The sequence below is a fragment of the Chamaea fasciata genome, unplaced genomic scaffold (assembly GCF_029207755.1).
Source record: "Chamaea fasciata isolate MVZ Bird 193981 ecotype frontalis unplaced genomic scaffold, bChaFas1.0.hap1 SCAF_2, whole genome shotgun sequence".
NCBI classification, from domain to species: Eukaryota; Metazoa; Chordata; class Aves; order Passeriformes; family Sylviidae; genus Chamaea; species Chamaea fasciata.
The window spans coordinates 46,117,402-46,135,601 of record NW_027094087.1 but is presented as its reverse complement, the minus strand read 5'-3'; the positions used below and the strand labels follow the sequence as shown (position 1 = coordinate 46,135,601).

The 18,200-nt window shown below is 36.8% G+C and overlaps 1 protein-coding gene across 5 annotated transcripts in view; it reads right to left on the bottom strand.

Moving 5' to 3' along the window:
• Positions 1 to 18,200, bottom strand: part of CDK8 (cyclin dependent kinase 8) — a 75,422-nt gene that overhangs the window by 19,723 nt on the left and 37,499 nt on the right. For 4 of the 5 annotated variants that reach the window (XM_066175907.1, XM_066175908.1, XM_066175906.1 and 1 more), the window contains exons 4-5: positions 17,531 to 17,671; positions 529 to 586 (exon numbers count right to left, since the gene is read on the bottom strand). In XM_066175907.1, coding sequence (XP_066032004.1) covers positions 529 to 586; positions 17,531 to 17,671 — 199 coding nt within the window. Of the gene's footprint in view, positions 1 to 528; positions 587 to 17,530; positions 17,672 to 18,200 lie in introns of those variants that run through there. The other variant, XM_066175910.1, reaches the window with a different exon arrangement.

Here is an 18,200-nt window from a genome sequence, read left to right as displayed (position 1 = left end):
AGCTTTCTGTGTTTTCTGCACTTTTAAGATCCCTTGTGTTCATCTCCAAGGGACCTGCCTACTCTTTGAAGAATATTCTGTAGGCTGAATGCCATCTTTGATTCCATTAGAAGATTTAAGGTTGTAGCAATGAGTTGTTCCCTATTTAGATCTTTATAAGCAGTAGCAAGATGTCATGGCATTAGAGATAAATGGAGGAAATTTTAAAATCCCATTTCTTTCTCCTCCTTTCCTCCTAGCTAGCGATCATCTTTAACCCCACATGAAAATCCCCCACCCCACAGAAACACCCACTTAAGCAAAATACAATGACATTTTCCACTTTTTATGGATGAGGCTACAGCATTTCATTGTCAGAACTGGTACATGGGGCTAATATGATGAAGCTAGTCACTCAGAAAACAGCATTTAGGCAATGTGCCCAGGCACATACCGGTATTACAGTGACTACTTTAGGTGGTACAACTGCACCTTCAGAACATTCTAACTTAAATGCTACACTGGGACTTATCAAAGATATAAACATACCAATTTTTACTCTTCCTCGCTCAGGACCTTCACCCATAACTAAAATATTAGCAGGTTTCTGTGGAAAAAAAAATAAATATACAATACATATACCACGATAAACCTAAACATTAGTCTCTGAAAAGTTAATTAAGCTTTGTTTTGCCAGTTTTAAACCAACTTTGTTTTGATAAAAATGACAAGTTTCTCTGTCACAGTAACGCTGTGCAAGGACCCAGACACAGGCTATCCCTGACTGCATCTTCCTCACGTTTCTTCTGGGCGTTGCTGTGCTCCAGCACCACATTCCCTACTGACACCCGGGTGTCTGTCCTCAACACGCACGAGCTGGCAGCCACTGAGCCACTGGGGTTTCTACCCAAATTGCCCTAGATCCTTTCAGTGGGAGGCAGTCCCACTGCTGCCCACCACCCCAACCATAGGGATGGGAAGCCAGCTCTACAGCAAGTTTTGCCCAGGGTTATTAGGCACATTTGCAGACAAATTTTACATAAACAACACACAAGTGAGATACAGATGAAACATTACCATATCACTTGATATTGGAGAGAACACTCATCTAAATTCTTCCTATTTACAAGTGGTTAGAAATTCACACAGCTGCAGAACTGGAAAGCACTGCCTTTATGTTATTTTTCTGTCTTTATTTGTTTTGGTATGGAGGCAAGTTAAAGAGCTGGAGTTCAGCTGGTTAGAAACATGACAACTCACTTCACAATCCTCTATTTTCTGCTGTCCTGTTTCTCATAATCCATTCTCAGCATCTGTAGTCAAGAGGATTCCTCAATTCCTAACAGAGTTTATATAATGAAACCTGCAGGGCTTATTTGGAAGGAAAAAAAGTAAAGAAACAACTAAAGCTGATAATGTATGCCAGACTTGTTCTCAAACGGAGTGAGTTAGATAACCATTCATTCTGCAAATCCTGGACAAAACAGGGATTTCTATTCAGTTGTGACCTGTAAGATTATAATAAGGCTGTTTTATAGCCCTTGCTTTGCATTTCCAGTTTAAATTTATCTGAAGAGTAAGAGTACCCAAGCAAAACAGCTGAGACTACCTAAAAGTTAACGTAATAAATCCTAGTATCTTCATGGGATTTCCTAAACACATTCTAGGGTATCTTCAAGCCTTCCTGAATCTATTAGGCTCCAATGTAAACACAGGCAAAGAGGCAGAAGGCCACAATACACTATCAGTCTAGAACTAATTCCTATTGTGTAAAAACAAGGTACAAAAAAATTAGTACTACAGCAAAAAAATTCATTGAGAAATTAAATTGTTGTTTATGAAAGCCTGCAAAATGGATTTTTGAAGCTCTACAATCCTTGGACAAAATATGCAAAAAGAATCTGAGGTGTTGCATTTCTGAGAACAGGTTAAGGATGGAAGATGTTATCAAAAACATGATCAAAAAAGGTATGACATATTCCACTGTCTTTCTAACAGCAGTAACAACAGATCCAGCTTGTGAAGTATTAGTTCTGTGATTTCCAGAAGAAATTGTCCCCCACATCACCACCATCCCTTTTTGTGTTTTGATTGTTTTATTTTTTTAATAAAGGCATACACTCCTGGTAAGAACTGCTTCAACATTAAAAAATGCAGAATGTGGGCACACCGCGAGCTCTCAAAGCAATCTATTAAGATTGCTTCTACAAAAGTCCTAGAAATAAACAAGCAGCATACATCTTTAAATTCAGTTAGTACTGAATGGCAATTCAATCTGCTAGGTATGAAAACACATCATTTCACTGCAGAAATCTTTCTACTGCTACACTGTGTGTGACTCAAAGAACAAATCCACACCTTTAACAAAACCCGCTTCAATATATATGGGGTGTTAAGCTACATGTCTAACTATTATGTTTTCATTAGAGTCAACAACATTTTACACAGGCACTAAAATTCTTCAGATATACAATACATGGATATAACACATGAAGTACCATCTTCCCCCCTACAAGTTCACAGGTTGATAACACTCTACAAAAATGCTTTTAACATCCTCATGATATTTTCACCTTAAAATATTTTATTGTTTGGATTTTGGTAAGGACAAGAAGCCTTACTCACACAAAGACTGCATTATACCACATGACTACTCAGCACAGCACTGGGTAACAATTCCTGCACCAAAGATCTTCTACCGTAAGGTCAAGGCAGGTGGATAGGGATGAGATGAGAAAGCACAGTAAGACAGTACTAGTTAGCAAAGTAAGTATCAAAAGCTTGATTCACACTCAGATTTCAGAAGTTACAGAACACATTTAACAATAAAGACAATTTAGAAATCTGTGTAGGAGTATTCTAAAGCTGCAAAATAAAAACCCTCAGTTGGTCTAGAACATTCAGTTCACCTTTTTCTAAAGTCACAGGTCCTTCACTGAAACAGCTGTTTGGAACAGAAGATTTTTCCTACAGACAAAAATATTTACGTAGTCACATCACTGTAAAAATACATCACAGTTAAAAAAAATAATTTACATTAGATGTCTTATTCTGGAGACTTCCATTTCTAAAATCACTGTATGCATAGACTGGAACAATGTTTTTAGTTCAAAGAATTTTCCAAACAACACTGTTCAACTTAAATTCAATAGGGGAGAAATCAGTATAGGGATAGTATTGGCATACCTAAATAATATGTATTTTGAAGAATCCCTGAAAAACACTGAAGCACCGAAGTCCACTAACAGAAGTTAATACATGTGTCAGGAATCTTTCAATCAAGTCCACTATCTGGAGAGAAAAAAACCTGAACAACTCCCCAGATTTGTCTCTTTGGGCAACCCATTAGACATTAGAGATTTATTTATTTGCAAAGAAAAATAAGCAGTCATTAAAAACAGAAGGGAGAAATTTGGATAAGCATTAGTTTAATTCGTAAATGTTCAGTTTGATTCTAATTATCCAGAGAAAATTGAAGTTTAGATTGCCTATTTAAATCACTTGGGCTGAGCAAGTGAAGCAAAATCTTTTAGCAATTCCTATACTGTGTTCTGAAAACACTCTACTTTAAGGCAGCTATATTTTTATAACTACAAATTATCAACTTAAAGTCCTTAATTTTTGTACTAATAATGGCATAATTACTTTTGCCATTCAGTAAAATAATTTGCACATGCCAGACAAATGCAAATGAGAAACCTGTTATGATCCTAAACCAAATGTGAAGAGCCAGGCAGTGATGTACAACTGAGTATTTCACAGACCAACAAAAGTGTCTGGCAATCCCACAGAAATAAATTCAAGAAAAATCACCCTTCTCCTCCCCAACCCACCTTAGCAGCAGGGGGAGAATTCATTCTCATGAAAGAATGACCTTGGGACCATGGCACAGCACTAAAACTTATCTTGTCCTATATTTGGTTTTGTAGGACTCCTTCTTATGATTCCTGGACAAATCCTAATCTTGTGCATTTAATCACTATTACTGTTGAAAAGAGAATAAGGATCCCCACTGATATATTTTTCGGTACTTCTAATTTAACTATTATTTGCAAAGTGCAAAAAGAAATCCTAAAAAGCGGGCTAATTTCAACCAAGGGAGGTAAAAACCCAAGAGGTTCATAGATCTGTGAAGAACTTGAGACAGTCATCTTCACCCATCTGCCTGATCTCACCCAGTATTCTCATGTTCACTCTGATCCTGAAGTCTCTAGTGATGAAGGCTGCACAACTCCCATGCAATCTTCTCTCTTTCACTCTTCTCCATTGCAGTGTTTTTCCTTTCCTTCTAACACAACAGACAAAGTTAGTCCTCGTCTCTTCTTCATTAGCAGAAGGCACAGACAACCACTCCTTCACTGCAAGAACTTCTTACACTTCCTAGGGACAAACATTTCTCTTCAGTCCTATCACCCAGATTCAAAAAAAGACCCCAAAACTCTCTCCTGCTCTGTGTTTCCTAGTAGCCGATTTTTTTTCCGGATCTATGATCATTCTTGCTCATTTCCTCTAGCTGTTCTGCCTTGGGTCACCCATTTCTTTGAACTCAAGTGTTCCAAATTACACACTGCTCCTGCTGTGGCCTCACTAATGCTAAATGCAGTGGAGGGATTGTTTTACATGCCTTGCACAGCATCTTCCACTTTGTATGATCCCAGTATGGTATCCTGCCTCGCTGCATATATTGATTCATGGTAAGGTTACCAGCCATGCATTTTCTTCACATCTTTTTGGCAGGACTACAACTTTGAACGACTGCTGCAGTCACATACTGCTTCTTAAACACTGAAAATGTTTGTGTTCTCTCACAGAGAGGAAACTAGACTTCAGAATTTATCTGAATTGCTGTTTTGAAGGCAAACAAAATAAAAATTATATCAGTCCATGCTGTGATGAGATGTGACAAGAAAAAAAATCACTCCTGCCACTCAGAGGATGTTATTGATAGAAGCAGGAGATGATTATTTATTCTATGTTTGTACACTAGATGTCTGGTAATCCTAGAACATTGTCTCATGCTCCTGGAAAAGTATTTTGATGTTAGACCCTCTTTCCACGAAGCTTTACTCCAAAGCAGAGAGGACAGAACTGGGAATTTTTAGACAGCTTAGCCATTGCAATTTCTGATACTTAGTACTTTTAGCATCAAATCAGGTCTGCAGGAACATTATTCCACAAATGTTTTGCTACTAGTCTGTTTCTGGAATCACCAGTTTTCAAAGACTGATTTTAAACATAGGTATCGGTGAGTAATCTAAACTCCCTTGAATTACCTATTATGGTATTATTATGAGGATGCTACCTCCTCCCTATCCATGCTCTTAATTTCTATGTATACTAATGAACAGACTCATACTCTTTACATGTCCTTTCTAATGCAACTTTTAATAAGGTTTTAGTGTAATCCTAACCAGTTTTCATTTGGATAATCCAATACTTGAGAGTTTGGCTCCCAAAACATTACTCAGTAGAGGATTCACAACAACGGGGTGATTCACACCAGCAACGTTTGTTAACTGCTGTTCCTGTTCGCGCATCATTGCTGGCTGTGCCACCAGCTCACAAAACTGGCCATGCCATCCACTTCTACCTGTGATGAGCCATGATAATTTATAAGAAAGAACATAATACTGGTTTTCAATTCTTAAAAAAAGAGCAGTTTAACTTTAAAAGAACAATACCAAGCAAAGGGCTTTTACCCTTAAATTATTTTGCTTTTGCAAGTAGGACCTCAACAATGATTCTATTATGATTTATAGTGAATGACTTCTTCATATATTAGACTTCAAAGTATCACACTAAACAGTATAGGAATTATATATAATCTGTATTAAACAATAAAGAGCTAAAAGCACAACCCCACAATCATACAAAACCATAACTGAACTTCTTCAGCTGTATGCAAGCAAGTGCCTGTGAAGCATGAAACACAAATAAGTCAAAAATGTCTTGCTGAGAAAAAAAAAAAAAAAAAAAAAAAATCAAAAAAGTTTTGAAAGACAACTGCAAGTGCTTAGCAAGTTGCAGACTGCTCAGAAGAGCAGTTTTGTGGCACAGTGGTAGAAATTGTAATATATTGATGTAGTTTATCGCTTCCAGTTAGGTCCTCTAACAAGAAAAGCTGTGCAGCAAAACCTACTAGCCTTCAGCTTGGCTTGCAAAATTCACACCCCACCTCAAGGTCTGTGACTCACAAAAGATTCAATGTTTATGCTTCTTCCGGCACACCTCTAACCTTGTTGATCATCTTCAAGCAGTCATAACCCACATCAAAATATTTCCTTATTATCATGTTAGTACACTCCCTTATTGCATTCTTAGGGACTCCAATTGTCTTTTTGGATCAGCTCACGGTTAGAGAAAATTTAATTTTCATTCCAAAATAATTCCATTTTCTTTCCACTTTGAACAAAACTGACTACTTCAATACTAGATAGTACTCTAGCATAATAGCAGTGACAATACAATCTTATTTAAATGATAGTATCAGCACTTTTCTGAACTTAATTGCTTTCCTTGAATTCAAAGATGTGCATTTTCTTTTGCAGTTGATTTGGGCTTTAAAATATATTATAATGAAAAAACCACCACAAACACTGGTGGAAACAATGGCTCCAAAGCATGTATTAAATCTAAACATTAAAATATTCTTTTTGATTACAAAACACCTGAATTCTAAAATGCACTGGAAAATTAAGAACGCCTATTTTAATGTAATACTTCCTGTTCATTATCTTCTCATAGAGAACATCCCAGAGCTCTTTAAAATAAATAAACTGAGCATCTAAACAAAATTCTCTTTAAAACTAGGAGCCATTAAAATTACCAGTTATAGCAAAACAAAAACAAACCCCTAAATTATCAAAGCACACATGTCCAACAATTTTAAAAGTACAGGAAGTATTTGGATAGGATAGAAAATACAGGGATGCTGTATCTATGCCAAAAGTGCCTTCTGCTAGTTACCATCAACCATATTTTATCTCTGTTTCAGCCTTATGAAAGCTGTTAAGTCTCACTACTATGTTTTTAGGCTCTGAACACACTCCAAAAATTTTCTTTCACTGCTGTCACTCAATTACTGCCAACTTGAGGCAATGTAACTTATTAAAGGCTTGTAAACTCCTTAATACACAGATTCTTCTCACTTCCACTGGAACTGAATTCAAGCTGAATAAAAAAAATTAATTAATCTTTTCAGGCCGACTCTTTCACTCCCTAGAAATATCAGCAGAAGCGGCACAGCGTGACTTTCTGTACTAAGCCTCAAAGCAAGGAAAGGTGGGTATCATAGGCAAAAATATTATTCTATCAGGAAAATCTACCATGTCAAATATCATTAACTCATCATTCCAAAGTGTAGTAACAAACTTAATACATTAAAATGAACGGTCCTGAAGAAATAGGTTTCCTGTGGGTTTTGCTACAACAGCAATTACCCTGTCCACAGGTTAGGATGACTCTGGATGCTGTGGACACATCAGAGCAGGACTAAACGCAAGAGGAGCATGCTCTGAAACTGGTTTTTAGGTATTATGTTATTCTATATATCATTCCATCTCCCTTGAAAATTCTAAGTTTGCCACACAAGTAAGGATTTAAAATGTGTAATAAAAACCCTGAGTACCCTTTTTCCTCAATAATTTTGTTGGAGCAGTTTCCACAGGGTGACAGGTATTCAGTAGTACTGTAATCCCACACATCCCAAAACTTCCACAAAAAGGCAGGAAATTGCCTTATTTACTCTTTGGTTCACACACAGCTGTGTTAACTCTTGCCATTTTCTTTAAAAGCCCTATTTTGTTGTTGTTTTTCATCTAAATAATACTTTCATTACTTCCATATCACTGTAATTGCATGGACTATAAACAACTCCTCCCTGTTTTGGATAAAGGAAAAAAACCACAGGCAAAAAGCCTATGTAATTTATTACTATGTACTTTCCAGTGGTTGCATGGGCTTTGCTTGTGTTTACCTGTTGGAGGACTTTTGTGCACAGAACAAATACAGTATTTCAAATTACATCCCAAGTATCTCCTTTTGTGTCACTCATACTCACAGTAAGACAGATGAAGTTGGGAGTTCATAAAGAACAAGCTTTTACCTAAGTGTGTAACTGGGATAAGTGTGTCTTATTCATAATGTTACTTTAAAACTCCTCAGAGGAGAGTTACTCAAAGGACTGTTTTCCTATCATTTTTTCCTCTATATAATGAATACAGATAATTCAAACAGAACATAGCATTTTCTCCATACTTTCCAGCAGACTGCAGTGAAAACACTAATTATAGCTATTTCCTATATTTTGAATTCATATTCCTACCTTTCACAGCATTCTATGGTATGATAACTTTTCCACAACCTTAACAAGGTACGTAGCAGTAAAAAAATCCAACAAGACTAAAATTCAAACTGCATTTAGGTATTTCTAAAATCATATCCTAGGATGTTCACTAAATCCTACTGAAGGGTTTTTATTGACTTACTTTAAAGGTACATTTGTGATCAAAGACCTTCTGGTCCTCCATACTTCTCTTAAGGCAGAACCACAAGTTATGCTGGTATTTTTTTCCATCTGGCTAGTACAGCTCATCACCTTTATGGCAGGAATTACATCTGAAGTTTCTAGCATGCCTTTCCTCTGCAGAACTCTTACCTCTATTTGTATTTACATATATAGATATGAGAGTTCCTGCAGCCAGTTTAGTGTTAGCTACTGAGATGACTGAGTTTGCCTTCAAACAGTGAAGGATTACTCACATTACTCTTTCCAGCACCAGAATCAGGTGTCTGGCCATCTTGGAAAGCCAGCACATGAAAAAACAGGCTAGTAACAAAAGAACAAATTTGTAACTACAGAAGGAAAGAAATCTAATATAGTCTGCCCAGCAGCTGACATATTTTCATCCCCCATGTGTCATATATATGCAGATAGATATATGTCATCATCTACAAATTACATTCCTCGATATATTACTTAAATTACACCATTCTACTTGTTATCAATCTACTTAAATGACCTAAAATTTTAAAAAGTCAAAATATTTCTAAGCTTGAAAAAAGCAGAAGAAGTATTTCAGCATTTGTCCCTGGTTTAACTATCAATACATTTCTCCCAGAACATATGCCCTCCTCTATACGACATTTGCTTTCCTGAAAGAAATGGTCTGTTTTGACACCGTGTCTTTTTACCAAACGTACCTGAAATTTGGTAACAGATACAAAGGTCACTTAAGGAAACTCAGAACCACATGCCCAGGTAAGCTTTGTCTCCTTAAGAAACCACACAGTATCAAGAGACCAACATAATTTTCTTTTTATTGTAAAACATGCAACACAACTTGCATTTTCTAAACTATTTTTTCCTAGAGACTGTAGACGCCATGCAATCCTTCTGCATATCTACAACTCTAAAGCACCACTTTGTTTCCAGCTTAGAAGTCAATATGTAACACAAAGACATTTATTTCTGGTGCTCTAATTAAATGTATATTCCAGTCAAGGACAAACTTCCCAAAGGCACAGAAAAGGCCTGAATTGATTTCATACCCTGTAAGGTAAAGATGCAAATGGTTATAAAGATCAGTTCTGAAACACTCAATTTAGTCCTGAAGGGCTCCAGAGGAACGAGGAAAAAGATTCAAATTTGGAATATCCATTTTGCAACAGTTTTCACTGCCTGTTAACTGGTCCAAGATTGCTGGCTAAAATTCCATGTAGAATGATGTAGAAATGTCAGGAAAAAATAGTCTGCTTCCATTGCTTCTTGTGTCTGACAGTTCTGCAGCAGATAAGGCGAAAATATCTGACTAAAACATCAATAATCATGTAATGCAATTTCAGGCCTACAAATCCTCATCTGTGGTGCACTTGTCTCTCCCTAACATATCTGGCAGCTGTTCAGTAAGCAGTCTTACATTTTCAATTTATTTTCTGCACCTTTTACTTGTTTCATGCAGAAGTCTACAATAATTTCAGAATGCCAAATTCAGAAACTTTACCTGCACTCCCTCCAGACAATAACAGTGCCCAAGCACTTGTGTGTAAATTTGGTCATATTATTGGCTTGGTAAATTAGCAAAGTCCCTCTTATAATACCTATAACATGCATCGTTCCACCTTGACCTTCCCTTTAAACTTTGGACAAAGATTTTATTTACTCTAGTTTCAAAACAGGATATATTCATTAATAGAGAAAAAAAACTTGTCAGTATTACTGCCAGTTTTAAACATGAAGGTGGTGAGACTTGGGTTTTATCACCACATAGGTTTAATCATTTTGAGAATTACTTATGGAAAAGAAATACTGAGCTAAAAAGAAGGAAAACTAAATTTAGGTTCCTCCAGACAAAATGTAAGTCAGTACCCCAGACACACTGATATAGTCAGACCTTTTGGAAACACCTTTCGAAGATAATGAAAGGCTACAAAAAAATTACAGATAGGGTTGGACTTGACAACCAAGCAAAAGGGGCTTTGAATAAATGCAGTACTCTAAGAGAGGTAGATTTGAAAAACCTGTACCTGGAATAGAGATTTCTGACCTTTCCTTGCACCCCTACTTTCACTTAAATCAAGCAAATAAATGAGCTTTTCACTTGCAATCAGAAAAATATCCATCAAATGTTCCCCTATTCAGCACTCCACCTTTTTATAAATTGGAATCTAACAGCATTGTGTGATAAAAGATTATGAAATAACCGTTAGGACTGATTTAGCATTTTTACTAAACACCGGTTGCTTGGATAAAAATTTTCAAGTGTCATCTGTGGATCTCACATATTACAAAGATCATGGAGTCTGTACTATTCTTTCACAATTCTTACTTAAAACTTGTTAAATGGCCTTGCATTTTCTTGTAAGTCCTAAGGTTAAAGATGATCAACCTGTAAAAACCTATGAAAGATTACATTCAGATTCAAAAATTCCTTGAAAGGGCACAGCCTGTGAATTAAAATAAAATCTTTTCCCTATCTTTAAAGATTGATTTACAAAATCATGAAGAAGTCTTGCAGTGAAGGCCCAAACACAACTGGAAAAATAGATTGAATATTTTATTTCCATTTATATTTTCCATTTGATTTGAGTACTTACCACCTTCAGCACAGAATGAAAAATATAGGCCTAATAGCTTAAGGCTTGGGTATGTCTTTCTAGAGATATTGCTATTACACAAGTGTTTCATACCAAAGTCTGTAACAATTGATGATCCAGTAGAAGTATATCTTGAATTTTTTAACCACACAGCTTCCAAAAAGGTTTTAGGGAATACATCACCTTGTTCCTCAGGAAAAGAAAATGGCACCATGTCACACCTCTTATCATACTGCAGTCAAGATACATTTCAAAAATGTCCTGCAGCACTTCAAAGATTTGGTATTTCACTCCATTCTTCATACTGTTCCTTATTCCTTGGGAGCTATTTGATCTTTCATATTCATCTTACACCTGCTCCCACATAGCCTACCCCTTGCACCTGGCATCTCTTCTCGTGATTTGTCAGAAGCTGGATTTAAGACTTTCAAAGAGCAGTAACTGAATTTTTCAAGACAAATCAAATGGTGAAGATACAACACATTCACAAAATGGCTGAGGCTGGAAGGCACTGCTGGAAATCCTCCACCAGCTTGTTGAGGGTGTGCTCCATCTCACTGTTCAGGTTACTAATGATGATGTTACTAATGATTGATGTTATTCTGAACTCAGAATCAGCCCTTGGGACACTCCACCAGTGACTGGTGTCCAGCTTAACTTCATTGTAGTGGTCACAATCCTTTGAGCTCCTTAACCCATCCAGTCTTCAGTGACCTTCGCTGTCCACTTCCTGGTGTGTCCTTCATTAGCTTGTCTACAAGGATGGATGGGATGCAGAGCTGAAAGCCTTATTAAAGTAAGCAACATCCACTGCTTTTAGCCCATCCATCGAGCTAGTCATCGAAGGCTTTCAGGTTGGCCAAGCGCAATCTCCCCTGTATAAAAATCCATGCTGACTACTCTGACTACCTTGATATCTTCCAAATGTTTGAAAACAGCTTCCAGGAGGATGTGATCCATCACCTTTACAGTGATCAAGGCGAGAGTGACTGGGAATGTAATTTCCCAGACCCTCCCTGAAGACTGGAGTGACATTTTCTTTCTTCCCCTCAGGAACTTCCCCTGATGGCTATGACCTTTCAAAGAGAGTGGTCTCACAATTATTTGCATATATGAATACGAAGCACATGATTTTATATTTCTGTACAGGCTTCTCTAGGGGGAACTCAAAGATCTTCCACTACTTTTCCAACTAGAAGGCTGGTAACACTGCAACAATATGCTCTATTTCTAACTTTAAATCTGCATTTGTACAAAACTGACAGACATCACACAATCAAAAGTTTGACTTAATAGGCTATTTTTTCAGGAGGTTCTGGGTTGCTTATCTCTTTTTTTTTAAATCACTGTCATGAGCACCAAATACTAGAATTTTGCAGTTTCCTTTGATCACTTCTACATTTTCATTACTTACTGGTTTGAAAATGTAATCTAATACATTAAGAAAGTGCTCAGAAAGGCAGGCAAGGGAGTACCCATGCTCCTCGTGAACAGAAAAATTAAGGAACACTAAATAATAATATTTCAACTATGGAATATTTAGAACTACAGTAAAGTACAATTCACAGGAAAGCATGTGATTAGAAGCACATGCAAGAAAATAAAGTTCTGCCAGACACACTGTTCTTTTGTGATCTCATGAAAGCACACACCTAAATGAAAAACACCTTGGAAAATCTTGGGAAATACAACAGGTGACAACCAGAAGAGTGATTGGATTTGGATTGCTGGGGGTTTTTTCTTCCTCTGAAAGCAAATCATCAGCAAGTCATTACAATATCTTTTGGGAAATAACACCTACTCCTTGTTGATCTACTTAGAGTAGAAAATCACCCTACTTCTTAAAGCCACTAACTTATTTCTAGTAATGTGCACTATTATCACTTTCTTCTTTTCAAGGATTTAGGTTCACTCTTTCAAATGACCGCAGCTTTGGAAGCTTTATAAGAAGACAGAAGGGCATTCCTGTATTTCTAAAGTAATCCTTAAATATTGACAGGGAGACATCCTTGGATTCTAGAGTTCTAATGAGGAAAATGGTAAATTGCCAAGGTAGAAGTTCCATATATTTAACTTTGCCTAAAGCACACATAGAAGTGATTCACTTCACAGAGCCTGGAAAGTGACTAAGATCCTGTCTACAAAAAAAGACTCTGTCAGTGGCTTTTCCTCATTCATAGTTAAAAAAACATCTTTAATGGTGTCAGAAATCCCAAACCTGGCAGCAGGTATCCTTGGGAAGAGTCTAGATCTCAGAAAGCTACATGCCAACTGTACTAAAGCCTGCCTGCCTCAAAGCTTATTAAAAGCCAGTGCTCACCCCACAGTAGCCCTCGAGCTGAGCTGCACACTAGGAACGCCTTCCCCAGACTGCACTAGTACCAGACTGCAAATGTTCACAAACAAAGTGACACAACCTCAGGCTAACTAGGACACGGATGGTATTGACAAAGGCTAGGAGACTGTTAATTCCTTTGGCAAGAGATAGGAGGAGAAGAATGGGAAGCAGAAGCCGAGCACTCTGTTCCCCACTTCCATACTTCACTTGCCAAGTGGGAATTCATCTGTTCAACACCCACTCACACCATACACAAAGAAATAGGCCAGGGAATGCAGCCTGAAGATTTACGAGCAAAAATAATTTTATACTAGTGTCCCAGCTGCAGTACTACAAGACATGTGAGATTTCCTCTAGGTTTTTTTGTTGGGGTTTTTTTGGGGTGGTGGTGATGGTATGCTTTTAAGCACTGCTGCACCATGGAAGTATTTTAAGTAGCTTAGGTGCCAATTCCATTTTTAATGTGAATTGCAGACTAATATTACTTACTGTCACCACACAGAAGCTGTTGAGGGGTGCTCATTTCTTACCTGAGACTGGATCCTGACTGCGTAGACAGGACTACTACCAAAAAAATTAAATAGAAATGCACTTTCAAATGTCAATAGGCATGGCTTAGAAGTAATTGTACCATGCAAAAGGACCTCTATTTGGAGCCCATTACTTCAGGAAACCTTCCAAGCATGCTGTGAAGTGCATGCTGTCTTTCCCCTTGCTGTTGAGCTTGCATATTGATGAAAACAAATCTATGGCAAATCTTCTGCTTATGCAGAAGTGTAGAGTAAGAACTGTGAGTAAAGGAAGAAGCACAATAGCTGCATATTATAAAGTGGAAAAATATTCAGAAAAGAAGTCAGCAAAATGCAGTATGTTTCAAGCACGCTTGATAACTAAATTCAAAATATTATTAAAACTATAATTGATGCACTTTGTGGTAATTATATGAAGTGTTCTTATTTCCTTCCTGCTACAGTCAGAGCATGAATAAACAATCTGCTTTCAATTGCTCTCAGCCATGAAATTTAAAGCCGAAGAATATGCAAGTCAAATAAGAAAGTTTAAAAGGGCTGGCATTTATTTGTTGAAAATTTTTACTGGTATGTTTCAGACATGGAAAAGCTAACTGCTCAGGTACAGTAGTATTCAAGGCAGTATTCAAAGGTAAATACAATCAACATTTACTGCTCTGATGGACATGGTGAATTGGCTTTCATGTACCCAGTGAAAGAAAAACAGTCAAGTACTTAAGTTACTGCTAAGATTTGTATACATTTCCTTTCTAAAAGGCACACCATGACTAAAAACCCCACAACAGAAAACTATTGTCTTCCAACATATTTTACTGTTTCACACAGAATAGCCACTTTATACAAACCTTACATGAGTAGAGATTTCTTGATTTCAACACTGTGAAGACAAATTTCAGTCTAAGTTTGTGTGATTTTAATAGCTGCTACATTTTACTGCCCGGCTTGTAGATGCAAGCAACAAAGGAGTTGGTTTATGCCACATTTTGTTTCTGGTTAGAGAAGTCAAAACCTCAAAAAAAAAAAAAAAACCAAACCAAACCAAAACAAAACAAAAACAAAAACAAAAACAAACAAACAAAAAAAACAAACCAAAAATTACCTACCTGAAAGCTAACTCGACTAAGACACCTTAAAAAAAAACAAAAACAAAAACAAAACAAACAAACAAACAAACAAACAAAACCAATCCAAACCCAGAAAACTGCACTTAGATGGAAGGTAATAATATAGATAATTCATACCTATTAAAAAAAATCCTTACCCCATGAGAGAATAAAAGATTTTTTTTTTTTGTGAATTACTATACTCTTTAGCTTCCTATCAGCCTCAAGCACCATCACCCTTATAAATACAGTATTTGACATGAAAGCAAGCATGTTACTTAAGCAGCTCTATGGGTGTATCTAAATCCAGGAAAACGTAGAACATCTAGAAACTACAACAATACCTATTGCTTAAAGTCACAGTAGGAAAAACACAGTAAATCTGTCCAGCCATCGATTCTGGAGTTAAAACTGATGATTTAACACTGATATTCCTGAATAATATTATAGGTATCCTGGAACAGAAAATCACATCTAAGCATTAATGTCAGTTGTGCTGCCTTGAATCTGAATGTTAGTGAAGCCCCAAATCTCAAGCTTAACCAACAGGCCCCTGTCTTTGCAAGACAAAACATTAGGTAGAATCCCTTCTGTTACTCTGGTTATTTCCACACCCTGATAAAAGAAAGCAAGCATTGGCAGGTGCAATTCTGTCTTTTGAAACATGTGCCTTCTGAATTCAGCTCAAACTGGACAGTTTCAAAGTAACAAGTCTGAAATGTTTCCATGGACAAGGCAGCACAGGCAGCCCTGGTATAGCTCATTTAGGATTCTCACCAACACAGGTTGACAAGGTTCTGGTGGGATGACCTATCAGTCCCTGCCTCAAGCTGCCTCAAGATCAGATTATCAAAAGATAGCCAACTGTGATGGTGGATTTTCAGCTGGAAGGAAATTTCATGCTGGACTAAGGCCACCAACTCATTTCACAGAAAATAAGATGGCAGTAGTTGTTTAGCAGTCGCCAATTTAAACTGTATTTGAGCTACAGCCCTAGATGTGAAAGGCTCTGTAATAAATTACCAATCTCCTGAGCCATCCAGTTAACAGCATGCATGGTTTTCTTTTAAGCCTTAATTTAAGTTCATAATTTTTCCAAAACTGTAAAAAGCGAAACACCAGAAGAATTTAGATTCTTGATGATAAATCATTTGCTTCATGTATGCCTCTTAAAAATATAAAGTTGTCTAAGCAGTAAAATGCACTATGTATTTCTATATTATGTTTTGCTCTGCTACTTCATTAGCCATGACAAAACCACCAGAACCTTTCTGATTTTTTCCTCTCAGTGCTGAAGCTTTTTTCCATTTCTAAAACCAGGAGCAAATTAAAACCATCCACAAAATCAAAGTTTCCTTGTATTTCAGTTTTGAAAATGCTGTTTATCAGAGGTCCACATTTTTCCTTCAGTTTAAATGGAGAAACTAGCATTCTGTGAAAACATTTATCAGGCATGAAAACAGATGTCAAAAAACTAGTCCCTGACCACATTTCCAGGAACCCTTGTCAAAAAACTAGTCCTTGACTATATTTCCGGGAACCCTATTAAAGCTATTTCAAAGACAAAAACTGACTCTGGAGGAGTATTAAGGAAGCCAGACTTATTTCATCAAACACAGAATACCACTGGTAATACTGACTCATAGGAATGAAAGGTCAAAATAATGATACTTCTAATTACTGAAATTTCATTCATGCATGAGAGTTTCATACATAGGTGGTACACTTAGAAGTAAATTGAAAAAAAGAATGCTATCAAAGAGTAAGAGCTACAGAAAAATGGATGAGAGAAACTACCCAATTTCAAGACAAGAGACTTTAAAAAACACCAGTCAGCTGTGGGCATATTTTGAAGGCAAATATATAAGAATTGGTGAGATTCACCAGTTGAAAAGAATTTGCTGGTTAAAGACACTAACTCAGGTTAAAAACGTTTTCCTTACATTGTAGTTTCGATAAACATTAGTTTTCTTGCAGAAATCAAAGTTGGCACAGCTATATTGCTGGTAGATGATAAACATTAAGAGAAAATAATGGCATTCAAAAGTCACTTTCCTACATTACACTGATAATTTCAGAAAAAAAAATTTTCAGCAGTTCTTACAGCCATTCTCCCCCACCTACCCCAAAGCTGTATTTAGTTATTTGTCTTGCCTGCAGTGATACTACTAGAGGCATTTTCTATACTTCAGTGTGCCTGTCATTTAATGAACCCATTTAAAATAGTTTATTTGAAAAACCAAAAAATAAAAACAGCCATCTGATACACTTGCTCTCATAAGCATATCAGACCACAGCCAGCTTTTAAAATTCACTCTACTAATCAAGGCCGTCTGACTGCAGTGCAAAATATATATTTATTAGTACATGCTCTTAGCGCCAAGGTTTTTGTTTCCCAGTGGTTTTTCATCAATTAAAAAAAAACCAAAAAAACCCTTGCCCTCAATCATCATCCCAGTGCTAGAACCCATTGTGGATCCACTTACCAAATCCCTGTGTAACACCCAGTTAGCATGCAGGTAGTGAATACCATCTAGGATCTGATATAACAGCGACTTCACCATTCCCCGAGGTAACTGAACTGGTTTCTTGTTTGCTTTAGAAGCCCTGTGAAACTTGATTATATGCTGCAAAGGGGAAAAAAGAAATGAAAATAAAACAAGTGCAATGTTTACACAAAAAGATTGCCATCAACTCCTCACACAGACTTCTTAGGGTTTTTTCAACCTTTCATGATTTGTTTTTCAAACTAGAAACATGTGCCTTAAGTACTAAAAAATTAATACTGTACTGGGTAAAGTGATCACTGTCCCAAAGCAACCCTTCAAAAATTAAATCGGTTTTTGCTGTGCTTTAACACCAGCAGGCAGCTAAGCCCTGCAGAGTATGAGGAATACAAAACTAATATGACCATCAAAGAATATTTCCTTGCAGATCACTGATCTTTCAGGTTTTAGAGGCATTTTTGTTTGGGGAGTCTTTTTGTTAAGATAGGCTGATATCCTGTACATAAAATCACAGAATTACAAGTGTATTACCTCCAATATTATTCTACTTTCAAGTTTTCTCCTACAGTAATAATGACTGTAACAGTCAAGACCTAGTGCCAAGCAGAAATTTTTGCTAACTGTATTAGGAATTTTATACATTTAAATC